This window comes from Camelus bactrianus, chromosome 2 (assembly GCF_048773025.1).
Source record: "Camelus bactrianus isolate YW-2024 breed Bactrian camel chromosome 2, ASM4877302v1, whole genome shotgun sequence".
Taxonomy (NCBI): Eukaryota; Metazoa; Chordata; class Mammalia; order Artiodactyla; family Camelidae; genus Camelus; species Camelus bactrianus.
In genome coordinates this window covers 50082673-50097070 of record NC_133540.1, presented here as the reverse complement: position 1 = coordinate 50097070, position 14398 = coordinate 50082673, and the positions used below count along the sequence as shown (strand labels likewise).

The 14398-nt window shown below is 32.3% G+C and overlaps 1 protein-coding gene across 3 annotated transcripts in view; it reads right to left on the bottom strand.

The window, feature by feature from the left end:
* Positions 1-14398, bottom strand: part of BBS7 (Bardet-Biedl syndrome 7) — a 36283-nt gene that overhangs the window by 18956 nt on the left and 2929 nt on the right. For 2 of the 3 annotated variants that reach the window (XM_074341397.1, XM_074341393.1), the window contains 7 exons: positions 11069-11131; positions 9497-9672; positions 6991-7177; positions 5466-5538; positions 4939-5055; positions 3113-3243; positions 214-298 (listed from right to left, as the gene is read on the bottom strand). In XM_074341397.1, coding sequence (XP_074197498.1) covers positions 214-298; positions 3113-3243; positions 4939-5055; positions 5466-5538; positions 6991-7177; positions 9497-9672; positions 11069-11131 — 832 coding nt within the window. Of the gene's footprint in view, positions 1-213; positions 299-3112; positions 3244-4938; positions 5056-5465; positions 5561-6990; positions 7178-9496; positions 9673-11068; positions 11132-14398 lie in introns of those variants that run through there. The other variant, XM_074341403.1, reaches the window with a different exon arrangement.

The window sequence follows — 14398 nt, the reverse complement described above, 5'->3', positions numbered from 1 at the left end:
GCATTCTTAAAAAGCATTATTCAAATATTAACTGTTATATAAATCAATACACCCACTTCTACTGTCATTTTTTAACCAATAAAGCTTTTAATGCTGTAGGTAGGAATGACTTACTAATAAACTTTTAAAAATTAATCATCAAAAGCAATTATTAAATTTATATTTTTTATTATTAATTCTTTCTTCAAGTACCTTAATTACCATTTACCTTACCTGAATATGTGGACACCACGATTTCATCATAGCCATCTTTCCCTACACAACCACCCTGGATAGATGTGACACTTTCAGACAATGTCTAAAATAAATTTAAGATCAAGTATGTCATCAATAAAATTGCACAGATATGTTAAAATAAGCCACAAAACTTATTTTCCTGTCTGCCAAGATTCAACATATATTTTTTGAATATTTATTATGTGCAGACACTGATATTGGAAAGGTAAAAATCCTGCACAAATGGCAGAAAATTCCAGTGCTTTTTAATTCGGTGAAAGAAGATTGAAAATGATTTGTACATCTGTGTACCACTTGGCTACAGTAGTCAACTACTAGTCATTTTTTAAAAAATTACATAGTCTAGTCATTTTTTTAAAAAATTACATAAGCAAAACTCTCAGTACATTTAGTTTATTATCTGAATTCCACAGACCACCTCTCATGTGTTTTCTCCAAATAGTTTTTTAGAAGAATAAAGATAATAGCTTATATGGAACGTTTAGGGAATTTGCTACTATGGAGAAAAACCAACTTTTTCAGATGGAAATGGAAAAACAAATTCTTCTTTAACAGTTGGAAATTTTATATTGCTCCTTTTTCTCCCTGAACTTTTATTTTCATTCCACTTCCCCCATATACATTTATCTTAATGTAATGTACTCATATGCTTGAAATTCTTTTACACTTCTCTGCAACCAAGACAAAACAAACTGAATTTTTTTAATCTTCTGTGACTACAAAGCTCTAAGCATTAGAAATTTCTATCATTATAATTATTAGAATTTCACAATTGATCAAGAGTTTTAGTAAATAATAATTAACCACAAAAACAAAATTCTATAGGAAATACATCTCATGAGTGGGACTTTTTTCCCTTCCAAATTATTCATGTATCACAAGTGAGTATTCTTATATATTGCGAGTCAGTTCAATTCCTATTTTTAATTTTCATAGATGCAAGCACTAATCGACCTTAGTCCCATAAAGATATTGATGAAAATAAAAGAAATTTTGTTGTAGAAAGTTCACTTGATTGTTTAAATATCTCCCAAGTCATAACCTAAAATCACCAAATCTACCACCAAAAATGTTTTTAATGATATACCATCTGACATCTGATTATGTCCTCCTCCTATTTATTGAAAACAAAACACTGGAAACCATCTGACTACAGATGGATGTTTTATCCAATCAACACAGTCACACATATTCTCAGTTTCTGAGTGGTTTATCAAGTAACTATTGTAACTTTTACTCTTTTACTCACTTAGAAGTATCTTATTTAGCCTAATGTACTCAGAAAAAGTTACAAAAATTAAAAAACTGCTATTTTTTTTTGCCAATGCAACATTTTAGTGAAATTCATTTTTCTTATGTACTTTAAGTACCTTTTTGCAGAAGTATTTTGTAAAAGATTTAGCTAATTCAACTTATATTTTAAAAAAACAGTCATATAAGCATAAAACAGGAGATCCTAGACAATATAGTACAGATATGGTTCACAGAAGTAATATCACAGAATACCAATTAGGGGAATTCACCAAAAAAAGGCCTTGGCCATTGCTCAAAATATTGGTGAATGAATATATATTTAAAAGTTTAAGTTAAAATATGATGTTTAAGGTAGGTATATATTGTCTTTTTATGATTTGCCCCTTAACTTTTTTAATTAACCAACTGTCAGTCCAGACTGTGTCAGATAAGAGAACTTTTCCTCATTAGGAAAACTATAAAGAGTGATATAATGAATCAAGATGAGGCAGCATATTTGAAGCCTTAACAAAACCTGAAAGTGGTACCTCTATCATCATACTAACAGAAAAGTGGGAAGATAGGAATTCTTAGTGTCTCACCCAGCAGAGGAGGGGACATGCTATGTCATTACTGAGGTTTGGACTAGAAGTCAAAGAGGAGATGTGGGGTCTAAACAGGAACCTCCTCAGGGGTCGATAAGAAAAAAACAGGAGATTATCAACATAGGATTATTATACACTTTTAAGCCTAAACTATTATTGGCATCATTAGCAAGGTGACTTTTTATACCAAGGTAAATTGAACAAATATGAAATAAATCTAGGAAGTAAATTGTATAATGTCTTTAATCCCCATATTATCAATATAACAATATTTTTATGCACCAAAACATCTGTATTTACTGATCTGCAGTAAAAGTTGGTACTGGAAGGAACCACTAATTAAGAAATTAGACAAAGAAAGAAAAGTTGATACTGAGTTGTGGCTTGTTGTTAAACAGCCTCAATATATCACACATTGAAGCAGGATAGGGAAACCCTGGACTGGAGAATACCACTTTACGAAAATGGAAAATTCAATATATACAAGAATGCTTCTCCATGTGACTTTGTACCTGGGGATAAACAAGCTTAATTACACTTAAAATATGTGAACTAAAAATTACTCTTATCTAGTATTTATTCATTTACAGTGGACCTTGGGTGGCTAGAAGGAAATTGCTCTTTTCCCTTTCCACTTAAGAATATTTTTAATGTTGTCTTACAATATGAAATTTATTCCTAAAACCTTATTGCTTTAAAACAACACAGTCTCATTTACGTTACCCCAACATATAAATGTTACTCCTGTAGTCTATTATGTATTATAGAAACTTAGGCAAAATATTTAATACTTTGGAAATACAATATTTAGAAACCAAATGAAGAAGCGATTTATTATTTAGCCTGAGGGCAACACTCTATTACTCACACATAAGAGTAGCCTAGAGAAGAGTTTGATAATATCAAAGCAGTAATCCTGTCAAAGCCAAACACAAAATTTTAATACATTTCATCTATTAAAACACAAACTATCATAGTCATCTCTATAATTATTTAATGAATAACAAGCATATACTCTTTTTAAAAAATGAACTTACTTGATCAAATCGTAGAACAGGCTCATTCGTATTATCAAAACTATACACCTCCACCATTCCATCATCTCTTCCAACAAGTAAATCTTTAACCCCATCACCCACAATGTCAAAGCTGTCAACACATAAAATACCTTTAAAAAAGATAAGTGATATGTTATTAATAAAATTAACATTGTAGCAAGTATATACCAAGTATGAATGAAAAAAATATATATGCCAAACCAGAATAGGAAAATAAACAAATAAACAAAACTTTGAGCATAATCAGGGGTCCTCTTTTCCATCCACATTCAGCCATTTCCAAGGCTTTAAATATAAATCTACTACATGGTAATGGCCCCTAACTTTACATCTTCAGCTCTGGCTTCTCCCCAGAGCTCCAGACTCATATATCCAAGTCCTTCTTCAGCTTCTTTTTTTAAACATCCATTTGCATCTCAAACTTCCCATGCCCCATACAAAATTCTTTATTCTTTAACCACACCCCATCAGTAAGGCTGCATCTGTAACTATCGCTGCCTCAAACAAAATTCTTTATTTTTCATCACACCCCATCAATTATGCTCCTTCCCCAGTCTCCTCTCAGTATGATACCACCCAGTCGCTCAGGCCAAAAATCTAGACTGCATCTCTGATTCTTCTCTTTTTCTCACTTTCCATTTCAAACCCATTAGCAAGTTTTATCAGCTCTACCTCCAAAAAAAGAAATCACCTCTTACTTTCTATTTCCAATTATCATTAGCCTAGTCCAGGCTATTGGTTTCTCTGGTCTAGACGAGGGTAAATTAAAATAACTGTAATAGTAACTTTCCAACTAAACTCCATGCCTCCAGTTTTGACCTGTTTTCCCCCAAATCCACTCTCTATGGAGTGTTTTTGTTTGTTTCTTGATTTTGTAAATTAGGTCATGTCATACCCCACTTACAATTCTCCAATGATTTCCCACTGTACTTAGATTAAAATTCAAATCCTTTTCCAAGGTTTACAAGGACCTACATGATTTGGCTTTACTCTACCTCTGATTTCATGGCACAGTAATGCCCTGAGACACACTGATCTTCCTACTGCTCCTCAGCTGAATCAAGTTTACTTCTGTCTCAACTCCTCTGCCTTTATTTTTTCCTCTTCCTTGACATTCTTTTCCCCTAAATCTCCTACACTACTCACTCATTTCCTTATAAAGCAGATCTCAACTCAAAATTTACCTCTTGTAAGACACCTTCCATGATCCCTCAGTCTATAAGTAGCCTTCCTTCTTCCACCCATCACTCTCAAACATATTACTCTGTTAAATTTTCTTCAGGTGACTAATTGAAGCTATCCTATTTATTCATTTGTTTATCCTCTCTCTCCCATAAAAAGTATTTGTTGAAGGAATAAAGGAACACATGAATAAATATGCTGTACCTATAAGTAGCCATCTCACCACCTACCAAGTCAGATATAAATTCCCCTTAGAAAGGTATAAATTCCTTAGAAAACAGGACTACTCCCTGACCCACGGTACTTCTTTGCCTCATACCAAGTACTCCCAAATTCCAATTAATTAACTCCCTACACCAAACAATGAAAAACAGATTTGAGCATAGACTGATGTTACAGATGGAAATCAGTCTATAAATTACTGTTAGCATTTCTTACTTTAAAACATTATACCCAAAGTATGGTAGGCCTGTTAAATAAACAAATAGTAAATAAACCTGAGGTGGCTCTGTAAGTTGCTAAATCTGCTATAAATATTAATAAATAAAACAAAATGAAAACTATAATTTAGGATACTTTATTTAATAATCACTGAAATTTCAGAATCTACATGAAGAACATACCTCCCCTCTTCTTCTCATTTCGAATTTCCCACTTGTGTAATGGTCTAGAAGCAGTGATTTGAATAAGCCCAAGTTTTCCATCTGATGTTCCAAACAAAAGGTCTTCTCCAGAGTCACCTAGTTATAATTAAAATCAATATATAACAGTTATCCCATAACTCATAATATCTCTTTAAAATTAAAACATTTTCATATATATTAACTTTCATGGAAAAATTTCACTTAAAAATACTAAAAGACAGATTTTAATTAATTGAATTAATTTGGAAGGATGGTCATACATTCAGAGAATTTTATGATCATAAGAGATAAGATCTCTCCTCATCAACTAATTTTAAGATGAGGAAACTGAAAATTAAAGTTCAATAACTCATTACTGTTAGTTACTGGCAAGTTAGAAGACAACTATCTCTTTCTACAATTTCCCGTTTTCACTTAATATATAAATGACTAAAAATCTGAAATATCTAGACTTAAATAATATAACTCTCTTCCTATTAGATTATGAAAAATGAAACTCTGATTACCGCCATTTCCATTGTGCAGTGCTAAAACAGTAGGTGGGCCAGGAACTTCAATTTCATACATCACATCGGATCCCTGAAGAACAAGTATTTTAAAACTAAAACAGAATACAAACTTAAAATAATATAGGAACTCATTGATAACATCAATATTTATATAAAGAACCCTAGAATAAAACTACTGAAAAAAAATTAGGTTATGAATATCAACTTGGATTTGTTAGCAATTTTGCATATGTTAACTCATTTTATAATAATACATGTGTGTATATACACATATATAGATAAAGTAAAAAGATCAAGGAAAGAAACATTAAAAATATTCTCCACTTTCAATACTTTTTCTTTTAAGTACTTTGTTTACCTGAAAACTTGGTACTGGTAAATCTCCCTATCAAATGTTTCCGTGAACAAGCTGTTTCTTTAGTCCTCTCTAACTTGAGAGCTTTACTTAGAGCACATTCAAACAGACCCAGAATTAATTCCTAAGGAAAATTCTGGCCTTGCCTTGGGTATTTCCAAAACCCACTCCAGTAAGAGGCAGAATGACCTGCTATTTGGATAAGTAAACAAGTTAAATTCTTTTATTTGTCTTTTCTTCCATTTTGCTGCTTATAATCCTTTCATTTAGTGTATGGTATTTGTGAAGCTGTCAAAGAATAAGGCAGAAATCATCAATTCACATGGAAAAAATATCTATGATAAATCATTCAATGAAAAAATATTCATAAAATTATAATAAATATAGTATATTATTATTGTTTAAAAATGTTAAACATACAAGGGGAGAGTGGCATAGCCAATTGGTAGAATGTGTGCTTAGCATTCACAAGGTCTTTCACAATCCTCAGTACCTCCATTAAAAAAATAAATACTTAAATAAATAAACCTAATTACCTCCCCCTCCAAATTCACAGATATTTACATCTAACTATATAAACACAAAAGAATACACACAAAACTGTTTAAAAAAGGTTACCTTTGGGGCAACAGATTGCCCACAAAGGTAGATGGGGAGTAGGGGAGAAGCATGCAGGGCAGAGGAAAGACTTACACTTTTTACTTTCCACAAATCCTTAGTGATTTTTTTTTTTTTTACAATAAGCATATGGATCTCTTCCTATTAAACAAAGCAGAATCCTAGAATGCAGCCAGATCAATCTGTAATTGAATGAGAGCTAGCTCCTATTAAAAGTCTTACTCAAACAATTCGTATTTGGGAGCACAAGCTTAGGGGAGAAATCAATCATTCATGCTGCTAGAGTGAAATTTGAACATTACTTTAATTTCCCATAGAGAAAAAAACACTTCATAGAATCACTGGATTTTTCCTTCTATAAAAGGGCTAATGCCGAGAAATGGCTCTCTGACTATGAAGTTCCAAATAGTGAGATAGCTTGTTGTGGCACAGAATAACCATCTAGACTTTATTCAATTGCACTGTCATCATCCTAATGATGTTCTGATTGTTCATCAATATTCATTTACTTAAATTATGAAAAATTATAAAAAAAAAAATAACAGCAACCTGTAAAACTCTAAGCACTCTGTCCTGGCAGGCCAACACAGGAACATCACGAAGTACTCTTTCCACTGGAAGGCAGATGACGTCATTGATTTTGTCCCCAGAAAGGTAATAATGTTGGTCTTTGCAATCACAATAATGGTTATAGATGTAACTTGCACTGAGAAAAAGGTCTGAGCCAGATATGTGCCTAAGAATATTAAAGTAATTTAAGATATCCACATTTTAAAAAATAAGCATAGGAAACTCCTGAATTATTTTCAGAGATAAAAATAAAAGTTTATTTATATACAGTTTACTATCATTCTACCACAAACTCAGAGAACAGTTTGTTTTTCATTTTCACCCACTTAATTTCTAGCCCTTTAGTATAACACTGATTTTGAAAGCTGAAAATGAGAATCTTAATGCCTCAAGCTTCTAAAAAACTGAGCTCAGGAAAACTGAAAACAAAGACAAGATTATAATTTAATTGTCTGTATCTGAAGGCAATCTATCAAAAAGTAACTTTTTTGAATGTGTACTCTGTGCCAAGCACTGTGCTAAGTGATTTACATGTATTATCTCAATCCTCAGAACTCTATAAACCAGGGACCATTATTAGCCCTTTTTAAGGGTAATGATAGTGTTAAGTAACATTCTTTCCTAATGGCATACAACTAGTAGATAGTAGAGCAGAATGCAACTCAGATAGTTTTTTACTCTACAGTTTCTTACTAACACACTAAACAGCCTGAAAAAGGCTATTTGAAGTTAATCTACTTGAAACTAAATAATAAATATTGGAAAATGATTTCATTAGAATTTTAATTTGAAAAAAGAAGTAAGTTCATTTCAAATTATATTTAACAAAATTTAAATAATAGTCATAACTATGTTCTAATTCTTAGAATAAATCAAGTTTTCACTGGGGGACCTGAAATATTTTGACAAAAATTATATACTAGTATATTATCTTTCACTTCTAGATAACTTTCACCATGTGATCATAAAGAGAAGAATATTATTTGAAGGTTTCACCTATTTCTCCATCTCTAAGGTCTATTTAAATTTTTTGATACAATTATTCCTTATCCTATAATGATCCTCACTGATTTTATCTTCTTTAATTATTATTTAAGTGGCTTCACTTTGTGGCTCTGCATATGATTTCAGCAATCCTCTTAATATCATTTTTATCAACTTGAAATTCTGTATCTTTTTCAAGATTTGAAATCCATATGTATTTTATATGCATTATATTATTCAAAGCACTACTTGGCAATCACTATTGCTGACAAGAGTATAGAAACATTAGGCAGGGAAGGATTCATGAGTGGTAATCAGTTTTATAAGCAGTCAGTGTTCTTATTGAATATTTTCAAGTTATAATCTTGTTTTCCCATGCAACCTTATAAATGTGGAGATTCAGATAATAAATTTTTAAAAATTAAGTGAAGAAACTTTCCTCTCCCACTCAAGTAAAAACATTTAAGAAACTAGCAAAGAGGCTATTGGCTGGGAAACTCCTTATCTTCCTCACACCTCAGCCCACATTCATTTCTGAATGTAGAGGTATGCCAATAATTAATTAGTTTGGTTTTAGTATTTCACAATTATCACTGGCCATGTCTATCTAGAAAAGCATTTCAAAAGAATGACATTCTTGTTAAACTACTGAATTGCTTCCACTTACCATTAATTCTTATCCAATCTCACCAAAGCAAAATTTTACAGCCCAGATACCAGGATGCATGCTATCTATGCATTATATAAAATTACACAAGACAGCTATGAATTGCACTGAACTCTGAACTGAATCAGCAGTTTCCAAATTAAGGTCTGGCTACTTATACAACACGGCTGCATAGGATTCAGATGAAGAACTTTTTCCTTTTAACCCACTCCTAATACTTCTGATTCTGCAGGTATGAGGTGGGACGAGGAATCTACTGTTTTAAGCTTCCACAGTATTCTCCAAAGTAGCAGGATTGAAGAACAGTGGATTAGATAAACTTTAAAGCCCCTCCCAGCTCTCCATGATTAAAAAACTAAAATTTTAATTGCAAAATTTCACATATCAGGGAGCCATTTAGGGAGCTATTTTTCACTTAGAGTCTTACCTGACTCATCTGAAATTATATTTTTTTGATAGTCACTAACTTTTATGGCCAGCCTTTTAACAAAATGATAGTACCTCAAAACCAGAACTACCAGAGACAGCAAAGCAATGGAAACCTAAATATCTGGAGATTTCTTTCACTTCTTTTACACTCTGATCATGAATCATAACTGGACCAACTAGTCAAAACTGAATCTATAAATACTATGAAAGTCTTAAAAAGGAAACAACATATCAACAACGAATTGATTTTTGTATTGATTCTAGGTCAAATTTAATTTCTGCCTAATAAAGTACCTTTAATTATTTCCTAGATAACCTATTAAGATATGATACTTAATCAGATGTCTGCCACCTATCCAAAATATTTTAAGTGGACATGTAAAAACAAAAAGAGAATAAACATACATAGCTTTAATGCTTTCAGTGAGGTTTGTTTCAAAAGAGAGGAACTGTTTTCCTCTCTTTGTGAAGCCTCTAATCTCAGATCCTGCAGCAATAAAAATTTTCTCCTGGGGTGTGTTAAGAACCCCTCCTAGTTCCAGCCTTGCAATCTTCTGCCCAGGTAAAGTCTTGAACACTGTCTGCAAAAATCATTGGGGAAAAAATTAGGTACATAAATTTATTGCAAGCATTTTCCTTTACTATAAAAAATTCTGTGATTTTAAACCTACAAAATATTATAGTTCTACAATAAGGAACACCTTTAAGTGCAAATGTATTTACTTTAGAGGTCCTCTGGGGTTTTTTTGCTAAACATCTTCAAACTTTGTAATGTTTATTCCCACACATATTTCAATGACATCATTAAAATCTAAACTCTTGCAATTCAAAAGTATGGCCCACTCAGTAGCAGCATTAATATCACTCACCTTATCAGAAATGCAGGCTTTCAGGCCCAACCTCAGATCTACTGAATAAGAATCTGCATTTTAACAAGATTCCCCAGCTGGTTCCAATGGACTTGTTTTTACACTTCAGTCATCTTTTTAAAACTCATCTCTCCTGGTTGCCTTACAATGTTATAAATTTTGATAGTACAAATGAAGGACTACAGAATTTCCTGAAAACCTGAGTGTATAACTTAATACCTCTCTATTTAATTGGAAATAACATTTGCATTATTTATTTCTTCCTGGTTGTTTTCTATTTTATTATTGACATCAGTTTCTTCCCTTCCCCCCCACCCCCATTGACTTCATCTACAGAGAATAAAATATCTGGAAAAATATACAAATAATGAAAACACTAAGTTTCTGATAGTTTTTACCCTCTTCATCTTTTTACAAATTCCATATAATGCATAATGAATATAAGAATTCACATTTCAGACCAATCACTTGTAAATTATGATCTGTGAATATGATGATGTAATAACCACTTCCTTGATTAGGCTCCATTAAGTGGCAACGTGATGTGACAGTCACTTCCATGTTACATTATATTACATAAGACTCCATCTTAGCAGACTGGACAGATTTTCCTGTTGACTTAAAGTAAGTCACCTCGTTGTAAGTGTGCCTGTGAGAAGACCACATGACAAGGAACTGTGGGGGCCTCAAAGTGCCGAAAGCAGTCCCTAGCTTACAGACAGCAATAAAATGGGGACCTCAGTATAACAACAATAAAGAACTGAATTCTTCCAACAACCCTGTGGGCTTAGAACAGGACACTGAGCTCCAGAAAGGAGTAGAGCCTGCTGACATCTACACTGCAGCCACATGAGGCCTCCAGTCTAGACTCCTGCCCCTGTGAGATAATAAATGTATGTCCTTTTAAGCCTCTAAGTTTGAGGCAATTTGTTACACAGCATAGAAAATGAATACATTGCGGTAGGCTGTCACAGGTGTTTTGCAAATGGCTAACAAATGACTCTTATGCGGCCTGCAGCCTCATACTTCATATAACCACTTCCCTCATAACCCATTTTATATTATGCCTTAGAAAAATTTTACAGGAGCGTTCAAAAGCTACACATACCACTGCTTCTCCCTTCTTCATGCCAAAGCACATAATTACTCCATCATGATCTCCAACAACCACCTGTAAAAGAGTTAATAAAATCTAAAATTACAATTATTATGCCCTGATAACTTATATGGGGAAAGCAACATTTGCAATATGTAAATTATGATTTTAAAAGTAGAGATCAGAAAATCTAGTAAAGATATCCCCACAAAAAAATAATCCTCCAAAGAATTATAAGAAAGGGTCAAAAAGGCGGCTATGAAAAGCTGTTATGGAAGTAGCTGGCCTTCCGTTCTGTTCCTCCAGGTTAAACAGAGCAAAAGAATCGGGACAGAAATGGAAAGGAGGTCATTTTTTTCCCCTTTAACTGGAGCATAAGAACGTTTTAAGATTAACTTTCAAAACAGATTATCAAAGTAATGTTGTGACTGACCTACTTGATATTTTAAAAACCTTTTTATGGAAAAATTTTAACATATGCAAAAGTAGACAGAATATTATAATGAATTACCATGTATCCATCACCTATCACTCAGCTTCAATAATTATCAACATGCGGCCAATGAATTATTTTGAATTAAATACAGAGGGAGATTTTGACACCTCTCTCTCAGAAATTGATAATCAAGCAAACAAAAGATAAGGATATAGATTAGAAAAACGATTACCTTTGATCTTATATATATATATATATATACACACACACACACACACATATATACATTGTGTGTATACTATGTATACAGTATGTATATGTATCTAATACACATATACACACACACACACATATGTAAATATGTATATATGTGTGGGGGATTACAAATCCCTTCATGTATTTGATGAAAGCTGGGACTTTCTTCCCAGAACAATGAACATTAGTAAATAATTATGCACATATTTTCAGAAGATTTACAGACCTTTAGTATTGCCAGAATTTTTTTTTCAGATGAAAAATACATAGGAATAGTTAAAGTTTTGAAATTTTTGGTAATACACTTCTCCAATAATTTGTAAATAAACAGTAATCTATTACAGGGATTCCCAAAGTGTGGTTCCTGGACTCCTGGGGTCAATAAGAACCTTCTAGGGAATCTTTCAGGTCAAAACCATTCTAAGTAAGTCTTTATTTTCCTTTTTCCCTAGGTTGATATTTGTGATACTGGTGCAGAAGCAATGGTAAAATTGCTAGTATATGGCAAGAGTCAAAGCAATGACAAACTATAATCACTGTAATCTTCATCACCATTTGAGAGTACAGAAAAAAATTCCATCTAGTTTCATGTAATATGTCCTTAATGAAGCAATAAAAATTATTAATCTTATTAAATTCTGATGCTTGAGTACATCTCTTTTTAACATTTAGTGCGAGAAAATAGAAAGTATGCACAAAGCACCTTTGCTGTGTACAGGAGAGCACCTGTGTGATTGTTTGAGTTACAGGCTGAACTGTGTACTTTTTTTCAAGAAACACCATTTTTAAGAATGAAAGTACAACAGACAGTGATTAACAACCAGTAATAACAAGTTGTTATTAACACTTGGGTATTTGGTAGACTTTTTTTAAACTGAAGGAAGTGATCTTCTCATTTCAAAGGAATATGTTTCCAAAGATAAAAGTTGAGCTTTCAAGTAAAAATCAGTATCTGCCACCATAAGCTTGACAGCTATGTGATACTCAACAACTTTTCTGATGAGATTAGTAGTGATATCAACAAATGTGATTTGTTTGATGTTCTATAATAAAACATGTCAACATTTACAGGATGCTATAAATCACGTATGGTTTTAAAAGATCCATTCAAAGTACCAAACAGACCAAAAGTATTTCAATATACCACAATACAAAAAGCTAATCAATACGGTTTTAGATTCCACATTGTTTAAGAAACTAATGTTTAAGAAACTACTACTTATCAAGCTCAGGTGTCGTATCAAATATGAAGAGCCAAAATTTATATGGAATTGCTATTTAAATACTCCTCTCTATTTTCTTTTTTAAAAATACTTTTAATTGAACTATAGTCGATTTACAATGTTGTGTTAAGTTCTGGTGCTCCCTATTTTCAACTACGTATCTATGTAAACTGGATTTTCTTCATATACTTCAACCAAAACAACATACAGAAACAGGCTGAATGTAGAAAACAGACATGAGAAGCCAAGTGCCTCTGCTTAATGCCAGAATAAAAAATTTGCAAAAATGTAACACAATGCAACCATTCTCATTAAATTCTCTCTGTTTTTGAAAATAGTTACTTTTCATTAAAATGTTATTTATGTAAACATGCAATGTGTTTATTTTTTAATGAAATGGTAAATATTTTAGACATTTTTTGGTTTTAATTTTAATATAGTAAGCATTGATAGATATAACCTAGGATCCTCAGTAATTTAACACCATATACAAAAATAACTCAAAATGGATTAAAGACCTAAACGTAAGACCAGATACCATAAAACTCCTAGAGGAAAACATAGGCAGAACACTCTTTGACGTAAATCATAGCAGTATTTATTTGGCTCTGTCTCCTAAAAAGCAAAGGAAGTAAAAGCAAAAGTAAATAAATAGGACCTAATCAAACTGAAAGAGTTTTTGCACAGCAAAGGAAACCATCAATAAGGCAAAAAGACCAGCTATTGAATGGAAGAAAATATTTGCAAATGATATGACCAATAGGGGTTAATATCCAAAATATATAAATAGCTCATAGAACTCATCAAAAAAGCAAACAACCCAATGAAAAAAATGGGCAGAAGAACTGAACAGACATTTTTCCAAAGAAGAAAATGCCGATAGCACATGAAAAGATGCTCAACATCACTAATCATTAGGAAAATGTAAATTAAAACCACAATAGGATGTCATCTCACATCTCTCAGAATGACTATCATCAAAAAGAGCACAAATAACAAATGTTGACAAGAATGTGGAGAATAGGGAACCCTCGTACACTGCTGGTAGGAATGAAAATTTGTGCAGCCACTGTGGAAAACAGTATAGAAGTTTCTCAAAAAACTACCATACAATCCAGCAATTCCACTCCTGGGTAAATATCCAAAAGAAACAAAAATGCAAATTCAAAAAGATACATGCACCCCAATGTTCATAGCAGCATTATTTACAATTGCCAAGATATGGAAGCAACCTAAGTGTCCATCAACAAATGAATGTATAAAGAAGATGTGGTATACACACAATGGAATACAACTCAGCCAGAAAAAAGAATGATATTTGCCATCTGCAACAACATGGATAGACTTAGAGGGTATTATGCTAAGTGAAAAAAAAAACCATAAAAAATAAAACAAACTAATGAATATAACAAAAAAGGAGACTCACAG